The sequence below is a fragment of the Mchenga conophoros genome, linkage group LG17, assembly GCF_057382185.1.
Source record: "Mchenga conophoros isolate Kocher_MC1m ecotype Shallow Benthic linkage group LG17, M_conophoros_male_GT1.1, whole genome shotgun sequence".
Lineage (NCBI taxonomy): Eukaryota > Metazoa > Chordata > Actinopteri > Cichliformes > Cichlidae > Mchenga > Mchenga conophoros.
This window is the reverse complement of record NC_140542.1, coordinates 2,220,562-2,234,540: the sequence shown is the minus strand read 5'-3', so window position 1 is coordinate 2,234,540 and position 13,979 is coordinate 2,220,562. Positions and strand designations below refer to the sequence as shown.

At 43.5% G+C, this 13,979-nt stretch overlaps 1 protein-coding gene across 4 annotated transcripts in view; it reads left to right on the top strand.

The window, feature by feature from the left end:
* slc41a2b (solute carrier family 41 member 2b) overlaps window positions 1-4,718 on the top strand; it is a 37,119-nt gene extending 32,401 nt beyond the window's left edge. For all 4 annotated transcript variants that reach the window (XM_085251679.1, XM_085251677.1, XM_085251678.1 and 1 more), the window contains exon 11: window positions 1,917-4,718. In XM_085251679.1, the coding sequence (XP_085107805.1) occupies window positions 1,917-2,102 (186 nt within the window). In that variant the 3' untranslated portion in view covers window positions 2,103-4,718. The remainder of the gene's footprint in view (window positions 1-1,916) is intronic.
* Window positions 4,719-13,979: the final 9,261 nt, after the last annotated feature.

Here is a 13,979-nt window from a genome sequence, read left to right as displayed (position 1 = left end):
TTTTAATAGACTTTTCTTTTCCTCTCGCCACCGTTCCACTTCATGTGTGGAAACTTGAATTATGAATAACACTCTAAGAACTCGTCTCTCGGTCTGCTGCTCTGTCCATTACTCCTCCTCGTCTTTGTTGCGGTTGCAGTTTTAAGTGTTTACGCTACTCTGCTTGGCATTTAAAGCACCTATTCATTTTCTTTCTCTTTCTTTTTAAGTATAAAGTTCTAAGGTTGCTTTTCTCTTTCTTATGAAAAAGAAAAATACTACTTGGAAAGTCAAAAGAAAGAAGGAAAAGTCAAGACTTCCCAAAATTGCCATTATCATAATTATGATTATTATCTACATTATATTGCCGTTTAGAAAGCAGCGTGTCTGAGAGTCTGGAGCTATGCAAACATGCTGCTGTGCAGTTATGTTTGCCACTTCACTCAGAGTTTGAACATTTGAGTTACGTGCTGCACTGTTTTTCACCACTGTGATAGCCAGTCCTGTCCTAATAATAAGTGTGCATGCATGTATAATTATACTTTGTATGGAGTTGTTTGACGCTGAGAAATACAAGTTAGTTATCTTAGTTTTAGACAAAAAGGAGTAACAGCACGAATCTCCAGCTTAATATCAGGTTATATATTTTGCAACACAGGCATTAAGTGTGATGCGCATCCTATTCAATTAAATATATTTATCAGTGCTGTCAATAGATTAAAAAAATTAACTAATTAATCTCACAATTTTCTGTAATTAATCGCGCTTAATCGCAATTACTTGATCAATAGCCTGGCTGTAATTACATTTTTTCAACTTTATATTTAAGCTTGTAACTGACATTTATGCAGTTACAAGATACTAATAGGGAAGTATACACTAATATATATATTAGTGCTGTCAAACTATTAAAATGTTTATGCAGACTGATCACAGGGGAACTGTGGATTAATTTGGATTAATGATTAAACATCATTTATTTTTATTCTATATTAATCACGTTTCATTTTGCATGCGCAAACAGACTCGAGAAAAAAGGGCAAACATCGCACTTAACATGTTGAACATTCATGTAAAAACTCTGTAAACATGTATCCTCTCTCTGTCTGTCTTGGGGAGGCTTCACGTGCTTGAACGAGGAACCAAAGCTGTGTAAAGGTTCTCAGTGATGTTAACAGGTCTGCAGTTTGTTCCGCGTGGCGTCAGTCGATGTGTCCGAGGTCGACTTCCTGAGGCCCCGATGCTCCGCGAGTGTCCAAGCTGGGTGAGGCGTTAGCCAAAGTGCTAGCAGCATCCTGGCTAACGTGTGCTTCGAGTCAATGTGATATTTTAAGCTGGAAGCGCTTCGGTGAAAACAGAATTCCTTCTTGCACAACGTGCAAAATACCTTATGTGGGTCGACTGTTCCCTCTTATTTTTTAATGCTAAATTTCCCACGGAGAGGGCCGAAGCGCGTTTATCATCTTCCACATCGAGTTGATTGGTGCAGCTGGCCGTCACTACACACCAGCTGCCCCGTGCGCATGTGCGCAGCTGACTCTACTTGGACAAACTGCCCGAAATGCCTTTATAGAAACATTGCAGGGATTCTGAGTCGCTCTGCACTCCAGGTGTGTTAAAAATTGTAATCCTGTTGCCCGTGATGGCGGATTAATATTAACACGTTAATTTTGACAGCACTAATATTTATATAATCACAACAACAGTTGCCTCGAGGCACTTGTATTGTAAGGTAAAGACCCCACAAGTACGTTCTAATCCTGTAATCGTAGCAAGAAAACAGAGACGCGGGTTTACCATCGTTCATATTATCCTGACAGGGATGATAGATTTTCTGCTGCATGTTTGTCTCAGTGAGCCCACCTGGGTATGCGTGTATACTTCCTGCACGCTCTCGATCAAAGCTGCTTTCTAATCCTTCTCTTCTCTTCTTCTAGGTACTCCTGTTGTTGTGTATAGCAGACTGGATGGTGCACTCAATATGGAGGAGCGGCAAAGACCCAGACAGTTTCTCCATCCCTTACCTGACGGCGCTAGGGGACTTGTTGGGCACCGCCCTGCTGGCACTCAGCTTTCACTTCCTGTGGCTCATAGGAGATCAGGACAGCGACGTGGGCGACTGAAAGCGTGCCACTTCTCCGTCTCTAATGCCCTTAAGCCTTGTTGTACTGGCGGTGCTCCCTGTTGCTGGTCAGCACATTCCTTAACTTCACATCCTGGATGAAACTTTTAATCTACACGAGGGTTTAAAAATTGTTCCTGTTTATTTCTACATGCAAACCACACCGTACTCGTTAAATTTCTGTTTTTGTGTAGCGATTGTGACCTGCATCATTTGCACCAAAGCACTGCTGGTCTTGTTCACTGGAGCAGGAAATCACCAGCCATCGCCCACAAACCTGAAGAAACCTTAACTGGTGGACTCTGCAGCCCAGCATCAGTCAGAGGCCTTCAGTGAAAAATTAAAAACATGTCTTTTATGTGGAATATATTTTGGGGATTGTGTCTGCCACCATGTCTAGTAAGATCAACAAGTGAAGCCTGACTGTTAGCAGATGAACTCGACTGCTACAGACTCGAGAACAGCTCGAGTCTGTACTGATGGTACGAAACGTTTACCTGTGTACTTTTGTTTTTATTTGTTTCATGGTTTGTGTTGGATTTCTCTGTTCTCTGCATATTTAAGGGACGTTCCTCTCCTGTTGTACCCACGCTCTGTGCACCAATCAGCTGTGGGCTGGACATCTGGGGCCGCCTTGTGGTGTGTGGCCTTTTCAGCAACAATGTAAGCTTCTGTGGTTTGTTTTCAGAGGGCGTCCCCGTGGATCCCACTCTTTCTGATCAGTCTTGTGGAGAGCCACTGCTGTCACTTTTTTACTTTCTGTGTTCTCAGTGTTTTGTGGATCGGGGACCAAAACGTCTGCTCAGCACTGATGTTTGTTTGAATTTAAGTTTTAAACCAAGAATCGTCTTCTTAAAGATGCTTGTGTTGGAAGGTGAACAGGGGTCAAAACAGATTATGCCACATTGCTGATAGTGGACCTTTGATTAAGTCCTGACCCACAAGCTTAACAGCCACAACCTACCTGGAGCAGTGCTTGGTGGGGGTGGAGGTGTTGGTGGGTTCTGGTCTTTTCTTTTGTTACTATTCCAACACTGAAGTGACAGGAAAGGATCAGGTGTTGTTTAATCTAAGGTGTGCATGTTTGGTCATGTTGCAGCTGGCTACTTCCAGGGTTAATGTTTATTAAGTTACTCTGTGAGATTACCAGTAACATACCTGTTAGTCTTGGCTGAGATAACATTACATTTACCAAACATATTTAGACCTCACACCGGAAACCTGACAACTGTAAACGTCAGAAGCTCTGCATAACATTGCATACGAGCACTCGAACGCCCTGTGCAGGGACGTTCAGATGATTAGTGCATGTGCACATGCTTCATGTTTCAAACGCGTGAGCACAGACGTTACTATAATTAGCCTGCGAGTGCACAGGGACACTTTTAATGATACAGCCAGTTTTGAAGTATCAGGAGGTATGAACAGCTGGTCTGACATTCATATATTCAGGATTAATATTTAGCAGGGAGGGTATTTCTTATGTTGTACATCATCTTTACTGTCACAATGTCACGTAAACCTTGGTAACCCACAATGCCAACCACCACACAGCTCCGCCTCCCAGATCAGATCTTGTGCCTGTGTCAGTGCGCCCTCTGACCTCTGTTTGACCTCTCTTCCTCGTGTATGATCACTCTGATGCTGTTTACAATTCCACTGTTTGGAACTTTCCTTCAAAGACCAGCCTGTCCCCGCAGGAACCTGGCAAATGTGGGAACACGGAGCATTCTCATTACAAGGAGCTCTGTCACCACCGTCTCATAAACAGTGCAGACCGACACGGCGGCTACAGAGTCACAGGTTCAACTACAACAACCGTTCTCTTTGTTGGGAGCCTCACTGCTCCACCTCGGGGCGAACCCAGAGCAGCCTGAGCGTTCGTAGCACCTGTACAAAAATATGAAATACTTTCATTTGGGTGTATTTTGGGTCACTTTAAATAAAATCATCAAATTTTAGGCTAAAAAAAGAGATTTTTTTCGTCCTGTCAATTATGACCCAGAATTAATTTCTGCTTTTTGTTTGTGAGACGAGGTTTGTGAAACAGTGGGACCACTGGCCTCCCACGGTGGATGATCACATGCTGTTTACACGATGAATCATCAGTTCTCAGACTGAACAGCAGATTTCACCTTGAAAAGATTCTTTTTTCTGAATGTATTGTTTCATTATTCAGAGAGCAGTGATTCAGCTGAGTCAGCCTGATGGGAAATCATTCCCTGTAGCTCCTCCGGGAATGAGACGGGAGATTAAACCCACTCGTTGAAGTTATTCGATGTGCGTGTGTGAACGTAGCCAGTGGTTCTCTTTAAACCCAAAATGTGCCTCTCGAGATTTACTGGTTGACGAGGTATTTTTCACTCTGTCACCATTAATGCAACTTTCTTTCTCCTGTATTGTAACACTGTGCAATGAGCTTCTTTTGTACTCTCAGTTTCTGAAGAGTTTCATTCCAGAACAGCATATCCACCATCCTAACTGTGGGAAACTACATGCAGATATCAGACGCGTTCTCGGATCGGGGCTGTTTTTTGGAATGAAACCCTTTGTTTAGGTTTGTGGCTCATATGGGCCACAAATGATTCAAAAATAATAAATATCCTTGATTTGAAAAGCAGTTTATTTCTGGGTGTTTTTGTTGAAGCATCATATCAAGCAGACTTCATTTTTGAAGTCAGCTTGTGTATCTTGTATGTCTGAATATGCAGAGAAGAAGAAGAAGAGGCACATGTGACATCCCCCCTTTTTAAGTGAGCGAAGCACAATTAAACAGGTTGAGCTTCTTTGCAGCTTACTCCTTTTCATCAGCATCATTGGCTGAGAGAGCAGAAAACAGAGATTCATTTATATGGTCTGCACCAGTTTAATCCCATCAAGACCATCAGGCAGGAAACCCAGCATGATCATATGTGGGTCCTTATGACAACCAAAGAAAACACAGGCAGTGTGAACGTGAGAATATTTGACAGTTACTATCTGGGTGTGCCGTGTGTCACTTCAGTTTTCCTGAAATCTCTTTAATCCTGTTTGATGATGATTAAAAGCATGATGCCAACTGTTGGGTTTCTTTTCTGTGTGACTGAAACAAAAAGTTTTTTCAGAAGCGGGAACAGAATTTCCTCGCTGGAGCCGAGAAGCGACTGTACCTCAGCGAACTGATAAGAAAACAAGCAGCTCCTGAGAAAACAGTTCCTCTAACATGATGGCAGCGAGAAATAGGATGCAGCTTGAATGTTGATTGTCACAATGCATGTATTTCTTGGAAGCAGGAGAACAGAGCATCAAAAGAAAAGGCGGGGTGGAGGGGGGGCTGCTGATCCTCTGCGTGGCCTGAATTCAAAGTCTGGGATGTATAACTGATGGATTTCCCGTATCTCTTTGAACTTGGTGAGGAGCATCCCAGCAGTCTTCACAACTTTCCAGGATTGTCAAGTCGATTTTCTTGCCCTTCATGTGATCAAGCTCAGAAGCAGCAGATATAGATTATTTATGTTTGTGGATTTTCTTTTGCTGGCTGAGAGGATTAGATCAGATGTACTTTAGATGAGGGGTTTGCATCGACTAACAGCACAAGCACACAAAGAAAGGCTTGTTATGCCAGTCATGCATCAGGGTGCATTGTTGAATTATCTATCAAAGCTTTGATTCATATGCAGTTTAACGACGCACCTCTGTGAGAGTCTACATTGTTCCTTTTTAACAAGGTCGACTGGGACATTTTGCTAGCCTAATAAACTGAATGGTTATAGCTTGTGGCTATGTACACCTTCTGCAGGCTGCTAGTTGAGCAACATTGACCCAGCAATAAAGCCTCCAGCCCCACCGCGCTCTTTCAGTCAACCCACAATACTCGGTTAGCTTGGAGTGTGTTAGAATGAAGTGTGGCATGGCTGGCAGCCTGCGTGTGCATCACTGAGCTGCTACCTGAGGATGTCAGGGAAACAATAGATGCTTCATACACATTTTTCCAGAGGCCTGTGCGTCCTGCTGTTTAAGCTGAGGTGACTGTTGAGGGGCAGCTCACATCACAGGTCATTATTATTATGTATTTTCTTTAGCCAGCTAGATTGTTTTGGTAAAAAATGCCTAACTTTTGGAAACGGCCACTTTGAAATTTACTTTTTCATTTCACTGTGTGAAATTTAATGTAGGAGCCATTTCCTGTCTACTGAACTGCAGCCACTGTGTAACAGCGTGCCTCTACCTGTGTTGGGGAGCTCATTATAGTGACGTTAGAACAGGATGTAAAAAAATTCCCATTTCAGCTTCTTTAGTTTGGTGGGTGAGGATAAAACTCCAGATAAAAACTGTAAACTTGTGTCGAATCAAGTTACAAATGCAGATCCATCTGCTTTGGCAGCAGCCAAACGTAGCTAATATTTATCTTTTTTATTTATTGAGTAACTGTGATGTGATGTATAGAAAAAGACCTCAGTTTGGTTCGTGACTCTTGTTTCACTATACTCCCGGGTACAGGAGACATTTCTATAGATCATATCTTCAGAAGCTGGCACACACCAAGGCAAGCCGGAAGCTTTTGGACAGTCTTTGCATCATGAAGCAAAACTGCTGAGACCATGACAACAACCACACCCTTGTATTATGTGGTCTGCATAACTATATGTATATGTTTATGCAAAATCACCTCTTTGCAAAGTACCTAAGTAACTAATTACTTTTGAAAATAAATAATCAGTAAAGTAACAGGATTACTTTTTTGGGGAAGTAATCAGTAATTACTGATTACTTTTTTCAAGTAACTTGACCAACACTGGTGGGGAGTCTAATTAAAATTATATAATAATTTATATCAAATATTGAATGAAAATGTAAAATGCATGTATATATGTATTTAATGGGTTTGCTGTCGACTGTTGGTGGAAGGTTGGAATTTGGAAAACTCGCCTGACAGTAAAAACATTAGACAGGAGAGTGAGCGTCATGGCCTCGTATATACGGGCAAATAAACACCTCTTGGTCTTCCTCACTGTAAATCCAGCCGCTGCAAAAGGCAACACAAGTATTAGAATCTTTCAAAAATGTGTTCAAAATCATATTTTCATCTTAAATGTACATAAGTAGAAGGCTTTAAAAGCTTTTTGACTGGCCATAAGCTTTTCCTTTTTGTTGGGACCAACCACTACAAAAGCACGTACACATCCTGTCATGGGAGTGAATGCAGTATGAAAAGGAATCTGCACGTTCATGTAAATCATGTCAGCCTTCATTGTGTCTGAGCTGAGTCTGGCTGATGCCCCAGGGTGACATTCCTCTGCATCCAGGCTGTATGCACTGAAGGATTAAACTGTCATGCTGATGTGCTTTGACCTGCACTTCTCTGTCCTCTTCAATGAGTTCTTACTCACATGGGAAACATCATCGCTGTCTAAACGTTGAGTCATTTCTCAAAAAAACCCAGAGACAGCTGGTAGCCAGTCTGGATATGGCACCGTGACCTGTGCACCTCTGCCGTAGTGGGCTCTATTTTTTACACTGACAGTAACTGTACTTTGGACGGGGGAATATTGATGGTGCTGGGAGGACAGATGACTCAGCCTGCAGCGGGCGCTCAGCGCTCCTGAAGAGAAACACCGGTCGATCGGTCTTTATTTAGACTGTTATCAATCTTATTTGGCACCAAAGCCAAACCCAGACAGCAGGGGGAGGCTGGCAGCTATTACTCTGTGGGGAGATGCACAGCTGTGCCACTCTGTGAACACTCCACACATACTAATTGCACACGACCAGAGGGACACAAGTGAGGACACATTTCAGAGTGAGTGACAATGTTTCCTCTAATCTTCATCTGCAATCATGTGAATCCAGAAGAAATGGCCAGTAGCCGTCCTCCAACCTGCACCTGGCCTCCACGAGATATTGTAGAAACCGAGTACTTTTAACTTTCCACAGCAGGTTAGAGAGAGAGTATATCACGAGCTGTTTGCAAATTCTTAACACATTTTATTCATTTGACCACTAAATCACACAGCAAAAGAAAAACCTTCCAGCTTTTTGTGGATTTTTTTGAGACCTGGAATTCAAATGTGCTCGTCTTTCAAGCACTTTCACTCAACGTCTGCTGTTGAAATGTGTTTCAGTCAAACATGGATTTGACAGTCAGTGTAAAAAGGTTATTCAGATATTTTTTGCAGTTCATGTTTAAGATTTCTTCTTTCAGTTCCAATAAACGAATTTATTTGACTGATTATATTTGAATCTCTGAGTATAGTCCCACAGGGAGTCAGCCTGCTAAAGTAACAGCCATGATGAACAGACTGACCGCGCGAGGTAGCTGATTACTCTTTATCTCCGTTTCTGGAGGAGGATCTCCATCCTCCTCTCTTCCTTCCATCTTCCTTCACATCTAGACGATGCTTCACTTCACAGTCACCACCACCTGCATAGCTGGTGTGACTGCAGGGCAGCTAAACACAGCACAGCACAGCAGGAAGGAGGGAGTGAAGTCTTCTTTTCTTTTTTCATTTTTATTCATTATTTTTAAATTTTTGGAGTTCACGTTTGATTAGACTACACCTGCTTCATGGCTCTTTGTTGCCCATGAATTGGACTTCAGTCAGCAGACACATTCCCCCAGCAGCAGGTCTGCAGTTACAAGCTGTTGCCAGACCGGATATGAGGGTGGACAGCTACATCTTCAGCATGAATAATCGCCCCATAAGCTGTAATATGCATCTTTTCACCTTCAGGATGCTCTGCAGATGCCACTCATTCCTGATGAGCTGTCTGCAGAAAGGACCCGGACAAACAGATGGTGAGAGCAGCCAGTCTTCACTTAAAAAGATATATGGATGCAGACAGGAGACGTGTCTGACCAAAGTTTGGTTTTACTCTTTCATTTGGCATAAGAACACGTGCGAATAACAAATGGACCAAGGAAGAACGCAGACAGTTCAGAAATATTCTATCTACGATTTAGATGAAGGATGTCCCATCATAGTACAGCGTTTCCAACTGAAACAGGAAGCTGAAGTGTGACACCAAGTGGGAACATTCAAAAGTGAAAAGCTGCTTAGTTGGGTTATTAACGATGGTCGTTTCAACAAAAAGCAACTTTCACCCACAGACATTAACATAAATACTTTTCTCTGGGAACATTCCTCAGACTTTGGTCCATACCGACGCTGCATCGCAGCAGCTCAACATAAGGACTCATAGCAGAGCACCCGCGCACACTTGTACATACGCTCCATGTAAGATAAGAGATGAAAAATAAGAACAAAGTGGGAGTTTAAAGAAGTTTCAGTTTGTGTTGGCATTTTGGGCAGACTTTATTAAAAACTGATTTCAGGGTTAAAGCAAGGATCAGGTCTCGGTTACAGATATGGTAAGGGTTCGGCACTCAGTCCTGATGGTTTGGAAACGCATCAAAGTCAATGAATGCTTTTACAAAGATCTGAGAATTTAATGCAGTGCAACAAAAACCAGTTTGAAGAAATTGTGGTGGAGGTGTGGTCGCTGGTTTAGCTGCAGGGGAGGAGCTCAAGGGGGCGGTGCCAAGGAGGCTAGAGGGACAGGTGACGGCGATCGGTCCAATGAGGCTCCTCCCTTTATATGCAGCGAAGCCTGCGACCAGAGGGAGGTGTGTGTGAGCAGGGTGTGAGCGTACACGAGTGTCACATCAATAAATGCTTCCAGTAATAAAAACATAGCAGTGTGTCGGGACGACTTCTACAAAAAGACAACAGCAATGAAATATAGGAAGACTGAACAATATAAATATTAACACTGACTCAACGTCGAGCCATTGTTCACACCAAAAATGTCCCTACTGTTTGATTAACATAAGAATATTACTGTACAAATAACCACACTTCAGCACTATGTTGAATATTTCAAAATGCACTTAACTATAAAACTTGATACTGTTGTATTTCCAACACGGTGCAAACACTTCTGATTCCTTCTTTCATTCAAATGAAGAAAGTCTTTGAAATTTTGTGGGATCATCTTTAGGGCAAGAATAATGAGAAGACCAGTAAGTTAGTGGTAGTTAGTTCCCCCAGTCTCCCCAGTCTCCCCACTGGCAGCTACATCAACGCTGTGCACACCAGCCAATAGAAGAGCTTCTCCCTCTCTGACCACTAGGCCATCTCATACTGTAAATTCTTCCTCTCGGTGACTGATGACACTTTTATCGCAGCAGTAGCCATCAGCAAGCAGAATGCTTGTGATGTGATTGCTGCGATCTGCCTCTGCTCTGTTCTTTGGGACCTCAAATCTAAATGTCATCACTTGAATAAATCAGTGGGTGATTCATCATCACATCAGATAATCCATTCAGTCTGCATGTACTGCCAACACATTTCATCTTTATGGAAGAAAAATTGACCAACCATCTGCATTTTGTTTCACAGCAAAATCCTCCCTAACATTTGGGCACTGACAAATCTGTGCTGCTGACTAATGTTCTTTCCTCAAGGACGGGAGGAAGTGTCTCGTACGAGCTTCTGTAGAGAAACTGAGATTTAAAGCCGCTCAAAAGTTGCTGGTGTTAGCCTGCACCCACATCACTCTGATCCTATCATGGAAACTGATATTATCTGTGATAACAAGGCATGAAAATAGTATCTTATTATCTTAGTTTATTTTAATGAAGCTTATACGTTAGTGCAGTAAGGAAGATCTAGGCTACTCGTCTGTTCCATTTCCCACGCTGCCAAGCTCAGTGCTGATGTTATTTCTCTGGTCCAACCTTCTTGCCTGCTTCTGGGTCACCTCTGTTTTCACTTTAAACATTCATACACACAAACTGATGGACTGGTTGAATTCAGTGAAGGCTGGCTTTAAAGCTGAGTAAGATCGTGGTGGGAAGGGTATTAGTGCCTATATGTAAGATAAATAGATCTACAAGTGTGACAACTGCACTACTGGATGGTATTAGGACAGTAGCTATGAAGAGCCAATCAACTTTAAACTTAGTGATCTTCTGTCACTCCACCTGTCAACCCGCCTCCTCCCTATTGCTCCACGCTGTCAGAGCTCAGAGCGCTCCGAACATCAACGTGAACTCAACACAAATTCTTAGCTTGAGGCTTCGTAGCACTAACGGCGAGATCAAAGTCCCTGAGCCTGGTTCTGCTGAGACCGTCATCTTGTTAAAGGCAAGTTCTTCTTCTCCACTGTCACCAAGTGTTCACTCACAAGGGATCAAGTGATCACTGGGGTTCGCTCTCTAATACTTGCAAAATGCTCTTATATCTCCCAGACCTGTTGCTCATCACTTAATCGGCTCATGATCTTAATGACTGGTCTGTCCTGTAACTAGTGAACACTCGTGCTCCTGTCCCCCTCCTGTTCCCTGACTTATGTTCCTTTTAGCGGACACAGCCTGTGAGACAAACCTGAGCTGTCATGCAGGGCTTCATCTTATCCAGATAACTTCAGCGTTAACCCTGGATTTCCTATCCATGAAGGTGGTTCTTCTTTCTTTTGTCCCTAGCTGGCAGTCAGCAATACATCAGTATTCCAATAAGCCAATATGTCGCTGTGGGTGCTGTAGGGTTTCCATCTTGGTCAACGATGCACTTCCAGGCCCTGCGATCTGTGGCCTTGACCTTCACTTGCTCGAGGGTTAGACGTCGTTGTTGAAGATCATCTTATTGGGCGTGTCACGCTCGATTGTCCAATGGGAGGGGCGATGGTTGCTCATGCAGCAGACGTGGCCAAACCATTGCAGTTGTTGCTTCTGGATCAGCCCTTCCATTGAGGGCTGCTGGTGACACTACATATCGCACTGTTGCTAAGACAGTCATAGAGGGACACTTGAAGAATCTGATGCAAACAGCACATTTGGAAGACCGCGAGCTTGTTGAGGTCGTGCTTGAGGATGGCCCAGGTCTCGGGTCCATAGAGAAGAATGGGTAATACCAGTGTGCATTACTGGTGGATGGTGGTTCACTTCATATTAGTATGATTATAATGTCTCTGGGTCAGGGACAAGTTCCTGCCCCAAGTGGAGGAGTTCAAGTATCTCAGGGTCTTGTTTGCGAGTGAAGGGAGGAGGGAGCCGGAGATCGACAGACGGATTGGGGCTGCAGCTGCTGTAATGCGGACGCTGCACCGGTCCGTCGTGGTGAAGAGGGAGCTGAGTGTAAAAGCGAAGCTCTCAGTTTACCGGTCGATCTACGTCCCTACCCTCACCTATGGCCACGAGCTGTGGGTAGTGACCGAAAGAACGAGATCGCGGATACAAGCGGCGGAAATGAGCTTCCTCCGAAGGGTGGCTGGCCTCTCCCTTAGAGATAGGGTGAGAAGTTCGGCCATCTGGGAGGGGCTCAGAGTAGAGCTGCTGCTGCTCCACATCGAAAGGAGCCAGCTGAGGTGGTTCGGGCATCTGACAAGGATGCCCCCTGGGCGCCTCCTGGGTGAGGTGTTCCGGGCATGTCCTACCGGGAGGAGGCCCCGGGGCAGACCCAGGACACGCTGGAGAGATTATATCTCTCGGCTGGCCTGGGAACGCCTTGGTATTCCCCCGGATAAGCTGGAGGAGGTGGCTGGGGAGAGGGAGGTCTGGGCCTCTTTGCTTAGGCTGCTGCCCCCGCGACCCGACCCCGGATAAGCGGAAGAAAATTGATGGATGGATGGAACTTATAGTGTGAGGATTAATTTAGAGATCAGCAGGTGTGAAATCACTGCCACTGACTAATCACTTCTCTAGAAAACAGTGTTACTGTTCTTGGGAGCTCTGTCAGACCTCTGCAGACAGAGTAGGAGGATGTAAACCTTTTCACTATCATATGAAGTCTTTATGTTTAGCTGAAGAGCTCAGAAATAAATATAGAATCTTAGACGCAACTTTATTCAGTTTGACAATGATTTGATATTTCTATAAGCATTCAAATATAATCATGACACATACACTGTACTTGCTGGCCTCATGTCACGTTTGTATGTAGACTAAGGCTATGTTTGAAATCTGTTTTTATATTTGACATTTACTCTCAAAACTTTACACACCATGTTTTTACTGAGTCTTATATTTTACGTCATTAAGCCGTACCTCACTAAAAACACTGAATGAAGCGCAAGCGGTGCAGAAAAGTCTGCTGGTTCAATTGATGATTAAGAAAATCTGCTGCTTTGTTGCTGAATTCCAGCCACTAGAGCAGCGCTCTCCAACCTTTTTTGCGCCACGGACCGGTTTATGCCCGACAATGTTTTCACGGACCGGCCTTTAAGGTGTCGTGGATAAATACAACAAAATAAAACTAGTACCGGTACCGAAAAAAAGAAGATTTATTCATAACACACATGAAAAGACCCAGGAAAACTGAGTAAACGATAAAAACGATAACAAAATAACGCTGAAAACCGATAAAAACCCTGAAAACCAGACATTTCACACCTGAGCCTCAACTCTCACGGCCTGGTACCAAACGACTCACGGACCGGTACCGGTCCGAGACCCGGGGGTTGGGGACCGCTGCTCTAGAACACATGACACACACCAAGATTACCTGTTCAATCAATAACATGAATGTCACTTTGCTCTGCTGACAAACTAAAGTGATGTTCAGGTCTCATTTATTAGGACGTGGGATACTAACCTTTAATGTTTACAGTAAATGCATCCAGTGTAAAGTCTCAGATGTCTGATGTGCAGCAGTCACCATAGACATAGCAGCACTGAGAGCGCACTCACCCATAAAATTAACTTGAATTAAAAATTTTATTTTGTTGCTCTGTGCGTCAAATCAGCAGATTCATGATTTTCTGCAGCATTACTCGTGTGTCCTTGTTGTTCTTTAAAGATTTTATCGTTATCTGACAACACCTCCGAAGAAGGCGGCGCTCATGGGGATCATTTTCTTTGTAAAGTCAGGATTTATACGCTTAACTAATAGAAACATACCTG